The sequence below is a fragment of the Squalius cephalus genome, assembly GCF_949319135.1.
Source record: "Squalius cephalus genome assembly, chromosome: 6".
Lineage (NCBI taxonomy): Eukaryota > Metazoa > Chordata > Actinopteri > Cypriniformes > Leuciscidae > Squalius > Squalius cephalus.
This window is the reverse complement of record NC_137127.1, coordinates 8,335,085-8,352,277: the sequence shown is the minus strand read 5'-3', so window position 1 is coordinate 8,352,277 and position 17,193 is coordinate 8,335,085. Positions and strand designations below refer to the sequence as shown.

Sequence of the window (17,193 nt, the reverse complement as noted above, 5' to 3'; positions counted from 1 at the left end):
ACTTTTTTTCCTTCTCCATGTAGCTGCACTTAAAAAAACTCTGGCCGTCTCTACAGATGTGGAAATCATTTTAGAGGAGAGTGTGTGTGTGGGAGGCAGGGCTTCGTTTGTGAAGCGTGGGATTCAGGTCCATATGAGAGCGTGCAGAAGCCTCCCCTTGCCCCAAAGCACCCTGGGAAGGCCTTGGGTTTGGCCTGCTCGTAAATGAAACCCCTGTGCTAGTCAGGCTAGAAATAGCCCTGCAAAACTGCAAGAACGTGGGACCGCTTATGTATCTAGCAGAAAAACAAACTCGCCCCACATCTGACAACGCCTTTCAGCTCCTGTTTTCATTTTCTAATTTATTCTGGATTATTTGTTTACCTCTGCAAAAATACTTTCGAGTGGTAAAGACAGAACTCTACTGGCTGGAAACGCACATGAGGTGTTGCCTAAGTAGTGCACAAGCATACGCACTCGCATGCACACTGGATTGAGGAGTGCTGTGTGTGCCTCTAATTGGTCGCATTGATCATTTCCACATGGTTGTTGGCTGCACATCTGCCACTGATGTGTCCCTTCCCCCCTGCGTCTTTGTCCTCCTCCTCCTAAGCCCTTGCTCCCTGGAGAGGTGCATGGTGGGAAACAGGATGTCACCCACTAGGTGGCATGTCTCGACTTTGCACTTCCTGTTTTCTCAGTCTCTGTATCTCTGTTTTTGTCTTATCATTGATAGTCTAATTTTGTCTTTTAATGACCTGTTTAATGCAGACTCCCACAGTGATTAAACCTCCAGGTAGAGCTATCCCTGCTGGGTTGATGTCACATTCGGCAAAAGCAGTCAGTGGGGGGGCTCCTGATAACCAGGACACACTCTCTATATAATTTTAGACCCACATTACGAGCCTTGTCTGTCAGTTGTTCCCTGCTGACAGGTTTTATATGAGTCAGCATGCAGATATTTGGCTGTGAAATCACAAATGAATTTGCTGCATGCCTCTACATAACCCCCAGGATACTTAAAGTTGGTTAATATTTAGTCAAAATTAAAAATAAAGGTGGAGATGGAGTGGTTGTGGGATGGCGAAGAAACAGTCATGCGAGGAAGAACAGAGCCGCTTCTATATTTTTGTGTTGATTGACATCTTCCGAACTTTTGGTTTAAACTCCATATGTTGAAGCTATTTTGTTTGCAGTAGGTCTACTAAACAAATGTTTAAAGATTTCTGACAGCAATAATTTTTTTTTATAAATAAACAGACTAGAGCACTTAATATCACTGGCAATTTTGTCATGTCATATTCATTAGTTTTACTAAATTTTACAAAAATAGTCATTTCAGAATAATTAAGCAATATCTCATCATACAACAAAAGTGCTGTATTTCCGCATGGCTGTGATACAACAGTTCAGTAAGGAAAAGTAAACAAGAAGTTAATATTGAATAACTTAAACAATATTGCTGGTTATTTTGAACAAAGCCACCGAAGAGCCGTTGCACGTCTCAAATCAGTTCAATAAATAATTCAGTGACTCGTTTGTTGGTTTTGTTCCTGAATTAAGATATGTTTGATTGAAGACCGATTGGTCTATGAAATCAAAGTACCACGAGAGCGATTCAAAACCATACTGAGCCGTCTGCTCTCTAAACGCTCGCACAGTACTTTGATGTCATAGACCAATTGGTGTGCGTGGCGCCGCACAGGAATAAATGCCATTTGACATCACAGGAATAAAGTACATTTTAATTTTTTTTAATCATTTTTCACAATATTACTGTTTCTACTGTATTTTAAGCAAATACTGTAAATTAAGTCTCATATGAGCATATGAGACTTCCTACAAAAACATATAAAATCTTACCTACACCAAACACGGGTGTATAATTTTGTATAAACTTCCTGAATTGCTTTTAGCTTAATCTTTGTTTAATTCCTATTCCTGGTCTTGGTCACTTGAGTGGATAAATATGCAAATACATTATATTTGAATGCTGGGAGTGACTGAACACTCGACTAACTAACATTTGTATCATAGATATGATAAACACATTAGAGAAATCAGTTCACACAGACACTCGCTACTTAAAGATTTTGCTCTAGCACAGTGAGAAGTGTGTGTATTTGTAGTTAGTAAACTTAATTTGCTGTGCATTGTGCATATCTCCCTCATGTCTCAACACACTGATCCGCACATGTAAACTCAGGGGGAAGAACATGTTCAGACCGCTCTCTCTGACTGCGCTATTGTGTTTGTAAGAAAGAGAAAGACTTTGATGTCGCTCTGACTCAGTCAAGGCACAGTGACACAGACAAAAGACATCAGTGAGACCCACATTTTTTAAGCGCTACAGGTATGAGGACTGTTTACTTAATCTAAGAATTGCAAAGAGAGGCAGACACAGAGGAAAAGAGAGCGATATAGAGGGCAGGAGAGAAAGAGGTTGATGAACAGATGCATGTAAACCCGTCTGTCTTGTCTGGGGCCTATAGGCTGTGTGAAGGTCCCGGGATTGTTTTGGCTGTCTGAATCAAAAGCCTCCGTGGCTAAATTCAATCCCAGTGTTTACTCGCTCTCTCGCACCCCCTCCCGCCTCTGCTCAGCTCCACAAACACACACAGATCCTCTGTGTCTTATCCTTACAGCTGCCCCACCCTGCACCGTCGTCTACCGTACCTCCAGTCTTTCCCATTTGATATCTCTCACACGTTTATTTGTTAAATATGGCCCATGGTCTTCAGAGAGCACAGATTGTAGACTTTAGAAGGTGGTTGTAGTGTTTCCTGAACTAAAAATTAACCCCATTTACTTTGCTAATACATATTCCTGAACTTAGTGTAAATAAATCAGTGCATGTTATTCCACAGAAAAAAAAAAAGAGTCTTCATATTCACAGATTTGAGGAAATTTTACTATAATGGGATGTTTTAGTAGATGAAAATAACATTTTAGTTGGTGATAATGCGCAACATGAAGCTCTGAAAGATGTACACTAATGTTTGGGCTTAATAAGATTTTAAAATGAAAAAAGTGACAGTAAAGACTTTTACATAGTTAAAAAAAATATCTATTTATGAATAAGTGCCATTCTTTTAAGCTTACTATTCATCAAAAAATCCTGAAAAAAAATGTATCACGGTTTATACAAAAATATTAAGCAGCACTAAAGACCAGAGTAATGGTAATCACAGGAATAAATTACATTTCAAATATATTACAAAAGAAAACAACATTTGTTGTAATAACTGTTTTTACTATATTTTTAATCAAACAATTGCAGCCTTGGTGAGCATACGAGACTTCTTTCAAAAGCATTACAAATCTTTCCAACCCCAAACTTTTGAAAAGTAGTGTATGAATATTTACATATATGTTTTAAAAATAAAATAAAAAAATACCTTGCTCTTCTTCTGAATGGATGTTTCTGCTGCAATCTTTCTTTCGATCTGGCTCAAATCTGGTATGCATCTCCCACTTTTCCCAATCTAATCAATTCCCGACGGATAAAAATCAAGTCCCACCCAACATACATCACGTTGAAAGTAAAAATTTTACACAAGTAAAATAGGTTGCAAATGGCAATTCATGTTGACTTTAACTATGAATGAAAGAGCAGTCTTCCTAGGGGAACTACTTTAGGACCAAAACATCCCTAACGCATAAACAGTTCACACACACACACACACAAGTGAACCATGACCTGAGTGTAACTACCCATCCATCCCAGCTCTTTTACCTGGGTCTTCACTGATCCTCCGGGGGTGGCTTGACAACTCATCACCTCCTAGAAATACCCAATGAAAAACAGCAGAGGAAGAGAGCAGGAGAACTGCTTTTCTCATATGTCTGCATTGTTGGTTTGGCTCCAATGAAAACTGTGTGTTTAGGCTGATGGAGTTATGAATGTTCTTTCTGGATGAAGCCCAGGAAGGCTTTTTAAATTTGTTTTTAATGGCTATACGGCCTGTATTTGTTGGGGAAGAAACTGTTTGAGTTGGACATACGAGAGAAAAAAGAATCCGAAATGATAAAAATACATGTAGGTTCAGATTCATATTCAGCATTTATTTCAGATGTATGGCCCATTGTACCACGCTTCTCAGAAATGGATGATTTTTCTTTCATCCCTCTGAGATATTATATTTCAGCTATGTTTGGAATAGTATGCTTTTTTTGATTCCTTAGCACTTTGTTTTGAATTTGCTCTTTAATTATACTGTAAACATTTCCTAGCATTATCTCTACATGAGTATTCATGACCCGGCATCTTTTAAGTTAAAATCACAGGATATGATTTCAGTCAGACCGTTGACTCGTGGGCTTCACTGATGTTTAGATAAACTGCTGCAGAACTGAGCAGGCTTTATTTTTCCTACCTGTGTTTTACTGCTGAGGGGGACACAGATCACAGCCGATGGCACATCCTGTAAGGAAACATGGGGAAGGAGTTTCAGGAGGGCAGGTGGGGGTGGAAGAGGCACACAGAGCTGTGCTTGGGAAACGGTTCCAGAGAGGTTTTTAGAAAGGGAACATAGTCAGAAAAGCCCTTCACTGCTGACAGGAAAGCAGCCGTTTCCTCAGGTGTGAAAATACTCACATGTTTTTTCATATCACTTTTTTTGGACTGATGTTTTTACATCTGAGGTGGATATACACATGGAAATACTTTTAAAAAGATTGATGCCCGGTTTCACAGACGAGGCTTAAGCCTAGTCCCATATATCTTAAAATATGGCACTGTCATTGTTTTGTCCCAAGGCGCGTTTATAAAAGCTACTTAAATGTCCTAATTGAACTAAGACCTAATCCTTGCTTAATCTAAGCAGCCATAATAATAATAAAAAATAAATAAATAATAAGCTGGATTTTGTATTAGGGGCTGGGGCACAAGAAGGGTTTTAATGTGCCGTGAACATGTACCCACGTAGTAGTGGTGGTGTAATTCATAATAGTGGCCTTTTAGTGGTTGTACAACAGCAAACATCTTCAGGCAAGAGCTTCACTGGCGTTTTTTTTTTAAACATCTGTGGTGACTAGACTTGGATATTTGACAAAATGTAGTTGTTTTAGTCAATTTAGTTAACATGAGTAACAGCTTTAATGATGCCTTAATATTCTTAATAATCTTCTCTCGTCACTAACATGGGATTCAGGATAGAAATAACATGAGCAGACCCAGATCATTTATGGAAACTAATCTGAAAACATGGATCGTTCAGATATCATCATTGATGCAACCATCACGTTGACACATGACCGACTCACGTTTATATAACATCAATTCTGTAAGAGTCTAAGCACTTTGATGAACTGCAACAACTGTGACAATGATATGATTAAATAGGCTATTCACATTCAAATATTTGCATGTATATACTGTGTATATATATTTATATTATATATAATTTATATTATATATAAATATTTTATATATAAATAACAAATTTTTCTTAAATATATACATGCATGTGTGTGTATTTATATATAGAAAATAATTATACACCATACACACACATATATTATGTAAAAACAAACTTTTATTTTGGATGCGATTAATCGCGATTAATCGTTTGATAGCCCTAATATGTATATATACACAGCCACACACACACACACACACACACACACACACACACACACACACACACACACACACACACACATAAATATTATATATTAGATATACATAAAAATAATAATATATAAACATACACATATTATGTAAACAAAAACTTTTATGTTATGCGATTAATCACGATTAATCGATTTGACAGGAAAAAAATACAACACGGTTATTTTAAATCGTAATAATAATTCACAGTATTATTGTTTTTATTGTAGTTTTGATCATATAAATTCAGAATTAGTGATAATAAGAGACTTCTTTGTGTGGTGTGTATTTATTAAACCATGTACCTTTTTTCTCAAATAGGAAAGTTAGTGTTTGATAAATGAATTGGTGAGCTATATTTATGCCAGACGACATTCACATCGATGTGGTGAATTTAGTGGGTATGAAACCAGGGCAGACAGCAGTTTACCCTCTGAACTGACTCCAAAAGCAGTTCCTCCACACACACAGATGCTTAAAGGACGGCAGTAAAGTCCGACAAAGCTCATGTTGTGTCTGCTTTGGCGGAGTGTGTTTGTCTGGCAGGTCGCTCCAGCAGTCACCAGCGCCCAGCGGGGGACTTTGAGTATCCAACAACACACCGCAGTGTTCCTGTGTTTCTCGACTTTTCTGGAGCAGCACGGTGGAACTTCGCTCTTATTTGGTGACTCGGGTGGCTCGCTGGTTTTGGCGGGTAACGCTGAGGATACGTGCATATGCGTATGCATTTATAGCTGGCCTCTTTCACTGCAGTTACAGAAATAAACAGCACCCACAGACCGACAGACTGCACACTTTTGTCTCAGCCTGGATTCCTCAGTGGCAGAGATGTGATATTCCTGTGGCTCCGAGCCAGACAGACAGTCATATACCCCTGTCTCCACATTCTCAACATCTCTCTCACTCTTTGTCCACCTTGTCTTATTCATAGTCCCACCCATCATCTGAGTCTCACACACGGATGCAATCATGTGCTCGCCTGCGCTGCCGTGTGCACTCGTTGGCCATGCTCAGTATAAATAAATTCAGACAGGCTTTGCCTGTCTCTGCATCGGTGTACCCTTACTCTCTACTACGCTGGCCTCTATAAATAAACACTCTCATCGCAGGAAGCAAACATTGGAGGCTGCCCTACAGACATTGGCTGGGCCGAGACTGAGATAGGACAGGAAGAGGCGGAAAAAATTGGAATGGTTAAATGTTTATATATGTATGTCCAGTTTTGAGGCCGTTTCCAGCAGTGACTTCCACTGAAAAGCTCACAAAGTGTTTTACAATTCAAATGAACCATTGCACAGCCAGGTGTGACGTTGAGAGGGGGTTTTCATAAGCGGATACAACTGTGGAGTAGGTGGTTATAGCATTTCACCTGTTCCAAGCGCTTGTTGTGTCTGTGTAGGTGGAGAAGATGGATTTACTGGAGAGTTAATTATATCTGTAGTGTCTTGTAGTTGTTAGATGAATCAGTGGCACAAAAAGAGAAAAGAAAAGATCTTTTAAAAGCCAAGTTTAAAATGCATGCGCCAAGTTCCATTTTCAACAAAAGTTTACATTTAATGATAATAATAATAATATTATTATTGAAATAATAAATAATAAAGCATTGTGCCATACTACTCAATATGTTTTTCCCCCTCAAGAATTTCATTATTTTAATAAAAGAATGAATCGTAAATTGAATACTTAATCAAGTTAATAGATCCAGACTAAACAAATGAGATGTCTCTCTGCAATTAGGACATTTTCCAAAATTCTTCCAATTCCCCTTCTAAATCTGCTCAGAAAATGCAACACATTCTACAGATTCCATCTCATTTTTCTTTTTATCGTTGTTGTTATTGTGCTGGTGTGTGTATGTCATAATACCCATAATAACTAAGTGTGTGTGCGTGTGTGCAGGTGTACCTGAAGGCTCCTATGATCCTGAATGGAGTGTGTGTGATCTGGAAAGGATGGATTGATCTTCAGCGTCTGGATGGGATGGGTTGTCTGGAATATGATGATGAGAGAGCACAGGTACAGATAAACCACCTTGTGTTGTCAAACTGCCTCAAATGTGCATCAGAAATGACTGACCGCCGCCTGGCTTCCTGTCTTTTTGTGTGTTTATACAGCAGGAGGATGCTCTCGCCCAAGCAGCATTTGAGGAAGCCCGCAGAAGGACTCGTGATTTTGAGGACAGGGATCGCTCGCACCGTGAGGACTTGGAGGTGAGAGCTGGAGTGAGTGAGGATGTGTGTACAGTATGAGTGTGTGAAGTTTCGATCAGTTAGTGCATGCTTAAAATCGTTTTTTTGTTGTTGTTGTAACGGAGCTCAGTAGGGCCTAGTTTGTGTGTGTCTGCGCGTGAATGTGTACATGTGTTTTCCACTTGTGCATGTACAATACTTCTGTATGTGCTTTTTTGCATAATCTTTACCTAATTCCTCTTGCTAATATTTTGATTGACAGCCACTACCAAAATATATGATGCTTTAAGGAGCAGTTCACTAAAAAATGTTTTAGTATCTCCTGAGCCGAGAGATGATAAAGTGGTGCCACCGGCATCTTTTCTTATGGGTCAAGCCAGTGGTAGAGTGAATCTCACAAAATCATGTCTAGATCAGATTTCATCGAATAATAGAAAAACCTGAAAATGAGGCCTATTATTAGGACATTTCTGCATTGCCACATTATTTATTCATGACAAGAGCACATTTTCCCCAAAATATGTCATTATTGTAATGTATCCGGACATTTTACTTTTGAGGTTGTTGTTGTTGTTGTTTGTTGTAATTCTTATTATTCTCGATGATGATTTCAGTAAGTAATATTTTTATGAACTATTGTAGGGCAGTGTTTTTAATCAAATGAAAATCATAAAGGCAGAGCAAATAAACATATAATGTATTTTTATTAATTAAACTTTATTTATTATGCATTTTTCCACATTACAGTAATGGAAATATATATATTTTTTATATTATTATGTACTTAAAGGTACAATATGTAAGAACTTTGTATCAAAATATCCAAAAACCACTTGCACAGTGTTATATATTTCTTTCAATTGTGTACTTCCATTATCCTAAATGTTTCCAAAAATGTGAAAATTCAGAGAGATTCACAATTTTAAAAAGTGCCCGTCCCTGTTCACTTGTCGCCTGTCAACTAAGTAATATCCACGTTATCCCTGGTTTACGCCATAGTAACTATGGCGACAGACGTGGACAACTGCGTAGTGCGTAACGTCTAGCGGCACGCTGTTGATGTTTCGTTCAAACATTATGGATCATTGCAAGCAGACTTTGGGACAAAAGGAGAACTAAAACGAGGATCAATATCAGCGTGGCGTTTTTCAAGATGCTGAGAGCTCCACATCCGCGACTAACTTGGACTTGACAGAGCTTCACGAGTCACGACTTGACAGGGACGCCGCTCTTATGTACTTTATTAGACAGGTTAGCAAATGCACATAAAACAAATCAATGTTATATAGCTCAACTTGATGAAATGTTAGAATATGATCAGTATGTTATTCTAATGTTGATCTAGCTTACTGCTAGTCTCATATAGGCAACAAACTAACTCATAGAATAACATTATAACTTTCAACACTCTCAAATGCTGTTTAGTATGATAGTGTAACGTTAGACCAAAGTGAAACAGTGCTGCGTCACCTCACAAGTTTAATTCGTCAAATAAACTGACCTGTGTGAGTATTAATTCAGCAGTTGCGTGTAGTTCGGTAGAATTAAATGTCCTTATTCCTTTATATCCGCTGGACTCCGCGGATATCTGTCTCTTATTAGCAATCGCGACCTGCTTCATACCTCAGTCATGTTAAAAAACATGAATGTTTTCACTCATCCATAAACATTATTAGATCCAACAGCAAGTCCCATCATTCCGCTTATCACTGCGTCATCAACCTACGCCTTTGTTATTGTAAGAGGTTAGCGACCCAAATTACATATTGTAGCTTTAATTTTCATGAATTTCTTCTTTTTTTTTTTTTTTGTTCCTGATCTTGTTTTTGACCTTTTCATTTTTTTTTATTAAACCTAAAGAATTGAATTAATTCTAAAAGAAATTGCTAAAAAAAGCATTTTATCATGAAAGTTACTGTCTGTAAAATTATTTTACTTTGGAATTTGTACGTCAAAAAAGGTAGTTGCAAATTCTGTTTCCTTTCAAAATTGCACTGCAGGAACAGGTAAATAAGTGCCACCTCACATCATTTCTGTCTGTTCCCTGTTCCCTGCATGTTTTGAGTGCTCTTGACGTAGCTAAACAGCTTGTCTGGGGTAATACTGATTTGATCACTTGTCATTTAGCAGATGCCGATGGCACAGCTCAGTCATTTAATAACTCAGGAGGTAAGACAACAATTTAGGATTTTATGTAGTGAACTGCTGCCTTGATTTTCTGTTTACTATACATTTTTCAGAACAAAAGCATAATGAAGGAGGGCATGTGTGTTTCTTAGTATTTTGTATGTATGCATGCATAAATGTACTCCATGTGAGTTTGTGTACGTGTAAGCTATTGAAGTCCTTTACTTGTTTGCTCATGGCTTAGTGCATGAAGTGTCTTTGCATTGTAAGTCTTCAAATATAATCATTCTACAATCAATCAAAACTGCGCTCTTAAGATGAAAACCAAATTGTGTTTTTTAGGACCCTGTGGCATCAAAAATCTGGGACTGATGGCCTTCAAGGACCAGGGTCTGTCTCCTCTGCTTCTCTCTATCCTTGTGTCATGCACTAAACCGTGTCTGTGTCTGTAAGTGTGTGAACATGAGTGTGTATTTCACAAGAGCATGTGCATGAAAGAGCACCTCTGTGTCTTTATGCATTCTTCTGTGTGTGTGTGTGTGTGTGTGTGTGTGTGTGTATTTACTTACTGTGTCTATATGTGTTAGTAGGTAGCCTACATGTAGGTGTGTGTAAGTGGGAATTCGGGCTTCTATAAGCAACCAAAGTTGGTCTTATACTGTAAGTGCAAAAAACACTACCGGCGTGAGAGACCCCCAGCTCGCTCTTCTCAGACCTCTGTAATGGAGACCAGACTTCCATCCCAAGATTCCTCACTGCCCCGCCCACCCACTCCCCTGCTGCAAAGCCCTCTGGGAGCTCTCAGGCACAGCTTGGCAGCACATGACCAGAAAGATTCCCCTTATGAACCGCCGCCTTTATATTCCTCCCTCCTAATCTACACCCTCAGGCGTTCCTTTACACACTCTTCATCCTCTCTTCCAAAATCAATCACGCCAAGGTCTCTTTTTTAAATAGATCTGGCTGCTTATGAAAATCAAATTTCTTACTCATTGCAGTCAGGCGATCTGTGACTCACGGGCCAAATATTTTTCCCTCAAAGCTCAAAGTCACTGTGAGCGGTGGAAAATGAAACCCTGTAATTATTCTATAATTCATGCTTTCTCATCCCAGCAGTGTGGAGTCTGATCCTCGCTCGGAGCTTGTTTTTCAACTGCTTTTTTTTGGAAAGCGAATAATCCTTGTGCATGGATCGAACCTCGAGCCTTCACGCTACATACGACGCTTCACGCATAGCTGTGGTCAAACTCCATCATCTGTAATTGGATAAAAACCAGAAAAATAGCAGTCTGGATCTACGGAATGACAGTGTTTTCTGGGAAAGTGGGCCAGGTTTGTTTTAAAAGGCGAACAATGCATTTAGAGACTTCAAAATCACTTACGACCTCACTGGAAAAGAGACAAAGGGGAACATTCGCTCTGCGTACGCACTTATTTGTCCTCCGTCTTAATGCGGTTCCGTCACTGTTTGTGTACGCAGCGAGTCCAAGGGGGCGAATCAAAGCTGAAAGATATCGAAGAGGGTAATGGCCTTCTGCGTGATAGATGGTAAAGAGATGGATGAAAAATAGATAGGCCATTTTTCATGAAACCCAGGCCTTTACTGCAGGTGGGATTAGAGGATGAGTGATGTTGGGCCAGTGAAAGTATTAATATATCATTAGTATTGATCTTTTTCATTAGCAGCGCTGTCTGCCCAGCAGAATCTAAGCACTATTGACTTGTGGTACAGGAGAGTGCTTCAGCTGGGCTCCGTATGATCGATGCTTCGTCCTCTCATCCACACAAACGTGCTTTTTCAAAGCTTAAATACTAAGCAGCAAACATAAAAATGCTTTTTGTGCTTTATAAAGCCCTAAAGATATATGTGACATCTTCTACAGTTTGATTTGTGCTCTTATTTTTGCGCAGCATTTAGATTATTTATTGCCCTGCTGAAAACAACATCTTAAACTCAGACCTAAACTGGTTTGTTGGTCCAGCCTGGTCTGGTCAGCCTGGTGTGATGACTGGTATTTTTCAGCTGGTTAAGGTGGTAGACCATCTGGCCACCCAGCTAAACAACTTAAGAGACCAGTTGAAATCAGCTAAGACCAACAAACCAGCTTATGTTGGTTTAAGCTTTGTGAAGCATTGTTGTGTCACCTTTCACATTTGTTTAAAAATATAAAAAACCATATCAAATAATTAGTGCTGTCAAATAGGTACATTTTACTTAATCGCATATAACATAAAAGTTTGTGTTTATATATATTATTTTATATATATTTTATATGCGTAAATGTCTATGTGTGTATATACTGTATACACATATTTATACATATACATATATATATATATATGTGTATATGTGTGTGTATATGTATATATACACTGACACTCACACATATATATATAATATATTATATTTACATATATATATATATATATACATACACACATATATTATGTAAGCACAAACTTATGTTAGATTCGATTAATTGTGATTAATTGATCTGACAGCAGTAAAAATAATACAGTGTTATAAATATTTTTATATTATTTATATTTATTATTATTTATATAGTAATGTTTGTGATTGTTTTGGGATCAAAACTACAGTAAAAACTATAATAATGTGAATTGTTATTATTGTTACAATTTAAAATAACAATTAAAACATCAATGTTGAAAACAGTTGTGCTGCTTAATTTTTTATTTTTTTTAATGAAAATCGTGATCTTTTTTTTTTTCAGGATTCTTTGATGAATAAAAAGTTCAAAAGAACGGCATTTATTTGAAATAGAAATCTTTTGAAACATTGTAAATGTCTTTACTGTCACACTCAATTTAATGTCCTTGTTGAATAAAAGTATTAATTTCTTTAACAAATATATCTAATTGACTGCAAACTTAGTGGATAAATAACAAGCAGAGACAAATACGTTTAATTGTGCAGTTCACCAAAATTGTCAACAGCTAGATAATGCTTATTATTTACACCAGACTGCTTTGTGCGGTGCGTATGACAGCTATAACAGCTTGATCTGTTAATGGATACGCTTAAAGATGGGATTCCCAGGCGTCGGGTCGAGTAAAAACAGCATTGCGTAGCTCAAGGGTTAGAGCGTGCTATAATCGCCGCTTCCATGGATGATGACCTCACACTATGTGAGATACACTATGTCTGCCTCTTCGTCTATCTTTCTCTCACCGTCTGCCTGTCTGTCTGTCCGTCTGCTCTGTCTGTGCTCAGACATCTATGTCAGGGAGAGATTTAGACATAGGCACATAAACATATGTATCTGTGACAAGGCCATCAGTCATATCTTTATTTTTAAAGCTAGTGATTTGAAGACTTCCCCCTGACTAATGACTAATGTCTGCCACTTCAACCAAAAAAAGCAGCTCAATTTTTAGTGTCCAGACTGAAGTTGATCTCTGCCGTCCTCTGCTGGACACGGAAAGCAATTACACGTGGCTGCAAACTTTTCTACTCATCCTGTGTTTGTCAGAAAATAACTGTACTCTGTCTCTGTCCTGGTGTGTGTGTGTGTGTGTGTGTGTGTGTGTGTGTGTGTGTGTTAAGCAGGCTTTTCACAGTGTTTTGCTACATTTTCTAATTTACTCTGGGATTCTTCAAATTAATACCCTACATTTTTCGATCATTTAAAGTTTCAAAAATTTCCCTTTTTGATTAGATTTTGACATAAAACTCCCTTTATTCAATATAAAATCACTGTATAAATGACTAATAAAAAATTTTCAACCTGAAAAATAAATGGCAATATTAAAAGAAAGTAATGTTTGTAAATCATATATTTATAATTTCCAGACAGATCTAAAGATCCTAAACTTTTAATATCTGACTCTGTTATTGTATATGCAGTTGCATGTGGGCTGCAACCATTTACTCTGATCGTGTTTCTAGTTTGAGAACCAACGTGTCAGCCGGTCAATCGCAGCACAACCATTTTAACTATATTTCTGTCTCTGTCTCGGTTTGTTTGTTGGGGTGCGTGGGTGTTTGTGCACGTATTTGCATGTGTGATTGTGTGTGTGACCCAGCCCAGGCGACAGCAGGACCCCAGCCCTGGCTCCAACATGGGCAACACTGATGATCACAAGATGCGCTAGCGGCATTCACCAAAGTGGGCAGGGATGGGGTCACAAGACCTCCATCACCACAGCAATCTCATCTCCTGATGCCTTGTTTATCACAGGACAGACCAAAGTCCACACCGGTGGGGATGTTTGGGGAAACGGCCTGGTGAAGGGGCTGGGTGGGTTGGGCTGGGCTCAGAGATTCATTCGCATTTGATTCAGTCCCTCGTTTCTTCTTGGGATTTTTGCACTATGTGATACGTTCAGTTTAAGTCCCCCATATCGCCTTTCGGTATGCATGGTTTTCCTACCTATGTTTGCTCTCGCCCCCCCCCCCTATGCAAGGCATCTTATTTTGTCCTATTGTAATGAAATGGCATTTTCAATTATTTTATTCGTATTGTGTGTGAAAGTCAGGATGTTTACTTTTTGTATTTTCATTTCCTCTCTATATAAACATGTCCGTCTTTGTGCTACTGTACGTAGGAGAAGCTAGTAAATGTTGCTAGGTAGATTTGTGCAGTAGAATAGAACTTTTTTGATGTCTATAAAGAAAAATCTAGAAAGAGGCTGCTGATGTTGTGGATGAGGAGGTCTTTTCTTCTCCATGTGCTCTATCTTCCACTCTCTTCCTGTGACAGTCGGTTTAAACATGCTTCAAACAGCAGGAAGTGAATATTGAGGTCAGTGTTAGTGCGCTCTACACAAAAAGAATGAGAGTTTTTCACCCTACATCTGCTTGTTCTGTCATTAATGTCAATATTCGACACATTTAGTTCGTTTTAAGCAGGCTTTTCATAGTGTTTTGTTACATATTACTCTGGACTTCTTAAAAATGAATAAAAAAAAAATTCAAATGATTCTCCAAAATGGAGAAAGTTTCATTTCACCAAATATCACTTCTTCTTCATTATTTAAATTTCTTTTTTTCATTGGATTTTAGTGATATTTTGACATGAAAACTCCTTTCATTAATATAAAACCACCTGGGGAATTTAGGCAGTTGTTTGTCATTATAAACAATGCATTTGCAATATATGCCAGATATGACCCTAGGAGACCCAAAGAATAAATGACAGTGATATTTGTAAATCATATATCAGTCACTTCCAGACAGATCTAAAGCTCCTGAACATTAACTGTTGTACTGTATATGCAAGTAAATATAATCATGAATTCACAGATCCTGTGACAGAATGTTATTTTCCACCAGGTCAGATAGAGGACCTTAGTGCGTCCCCTTGTTGGAAGGTCCCGGTTTTGCCCCCTCCCTGACGAAAGCCCTGTTTGAGATGATGTAGTGTTTTGGGACAGTCATGTGTATGTGTGGGTTGCCTAGATGTTATTTCTTAAGGGAAAGTTTCTGATGAACTGAAAAGTAAGTAGGAAAGGAAAGACATGCAGGTTAGAAACCAATTGCTCAAGGTACTCTTTATCATAAATGAACAACAAATGGAAGCAATCGTAAATTGACCTCTTCTGACAATTGATTTTGTATAATCAATGTTTAACATAATTTCGTCATTTCATGTGTATGTTTTTTGTTTTATTTACCACAGTCAGTGGGGTACGCATTTATGGGTCAAGAATTATTATTTGGGAGGGATGCTGAAGTCAGACGGTACGGCCTACCTCTAGCTTAAACCAAATATACACAAATGAGAGCTTATTTATAAAGAGCAGGTTCATGTTGTCTGAGTGTTGAGGGAAAGCTAATGCTGGTTTAGTAGAACGTTAAAGCTTTATATAGTTGGAGTGGGCTTTTATACCACACAATGGTCAGAGACTGGGCACCAGGAGGTTATTGAGGTCTGGATATATTTTGAAGATGCCAAACCAGAGTCCACAAAACAGAATCCTGCTTTAATTGAATCCTGCAGATCAACTCTCTGCTTTCTAGGTGTGTCTTATGCTATCAGAGAAATACCCTTTGCTGGCCTTCTATTAGTTTCTCTCTCATCCCTTTACTTAATGCTGGCATTAAGGCAAAATACACACCAGGTAGTGGATGGCTCTTTTTTTGTAATGAATTAATAAAATAAAATGTTTATTTTCTTAATTGTTTTAAGTTATTGATGCAGGTATACCTTTGTTTCATTATCAGGTTCCGCTATGATGAAATGTGTATTTCTGTATTGATATTGCTTTCATTTTCCCCTTGGCCCCTTAAGGAACTGGGAATGCTTTTATATGGTCTTTGGTTTTAGCTCTTTTTCTGTTTTTAATTTTAAGCGAGGAGGACTGTTAACTGAAGTGTTATGTTTGATTTGTTTCTTAATAAACTTGTTACAAACCGTATTCTCGCTCATTGTAGTGTGTGTGTTTGTGTGCAGTCCAATGGCAAAATTTTGTATTTATTATTATTACATTTTAAAAACACATTTTCAAATACAGTTATTTAGTATTATTCATTAACCCCTAAAGTCCTGAAGGCATTTTTAGAGTTGTTTTTTCTGAGTGACATACACAAAAGTAAAGACTCATAACTCCAAAACTAAAGCAAGGAGATAGTGGAGCGGCTAAGTGATATAATCGTTCAGTTTATGATATAAGCATGAAAATTGGCATGAGCAGTCTCCATGGGTCACTTGACAAGAAAATTGTCCGAGCCACTTGAAATTTCAAGATTTTTCATTTTTCAAGATGGCCGACACCTTAGTGGAGCAGTTAAATGATATAGTGGTTTATTTGGTGATACAAGCATGAAAATTGGCATGAGCAGTCTCTGTGGGTCACTAGACAATAAGCCACCCACAGCTACTTGAAATTTCAAGATGGCGGCCATTTTTCAAGATGGCCACCACCTTAGTGGAGCAATTAGGTTCATGGCAATTTTCATGTTTGTATCACCAACTAAATGATTTCTTAAGCCTAATTGCTCCACTAAGGTGGTGGCCATCTTGAAAAATGTCCGCCATCTTGAAATTTCAAGTAGCTGTAGGTGGCTTATTGTCAAGTGACCCACAGAGACTGCTCATGCCAATTTTCATGCTTGTATCACCAAATAAACCACTATATCACTTAACTGCTCCACTAAGGTGTCGGCCATCTTGAAAAATGGCCGCCATCTTGAAATTTCAAGTGGCTCGGACAATTTTCTTGTCAAGTGACCCATGGAGACTTGCTCATGCCAATTTTCACGCTTGTATCATAAACTGAACGAAACATAAGCACTTAGCCGCTCCACTAAGAGTCAAAAGGTAG

At 38.1% G+C, this 17,193-nt stretch overlaps 1 protein-coding gene across 8 annotated transcripts in view; it reads left to right on the top strand.

Moving 5' to 3' along the window:
• The window catches only part of cbfb (core-binding factor subunit beta), a 31,736-nt gene extending 16,633 nt beyond the window's left edge, over positions 1 to 15,103 (top strand). Inside the window, exons 4-8 of one of the 8 annotated variants that reach the window (XM_079874951.1) lie at positions 7,490 to 7,606; positions 7,705 to 7,800; positions 9,910 to 9,948; positions 10,249 to 10,296; positions 13,954 to 15,103. In XM_079874951.1, the coding sequence (XP_079731077.1) occupies positions 7,490 to 7,606; positions 7,705 to 7,800; positions 9,910 to 9,948; positions 10,249 to 10,278 (282 nt within the window). In that variant the 3' untranslated portion in view covers positions 10,279 to 10,296; positions 13,954 to 15,103. Of the gene's footprint in view, positions 1 to 7,489; positions 7,607 to 7,704; positions 7,817 to 9,906; positions 9,949 to 10,248; positions 11,875 to 12,011; positions 12,067 to 13,953 lie in introns of those variants that run through there. The other 7 variants (XM_079874952.1, XM_079874956.1, XR_013821629.1 and 4 more) reach the window with 7 other exon arrangements.
• The last annotated feature ends 2,090 nt before the right edge of the window (positions 15,104 to 17,193 follow it).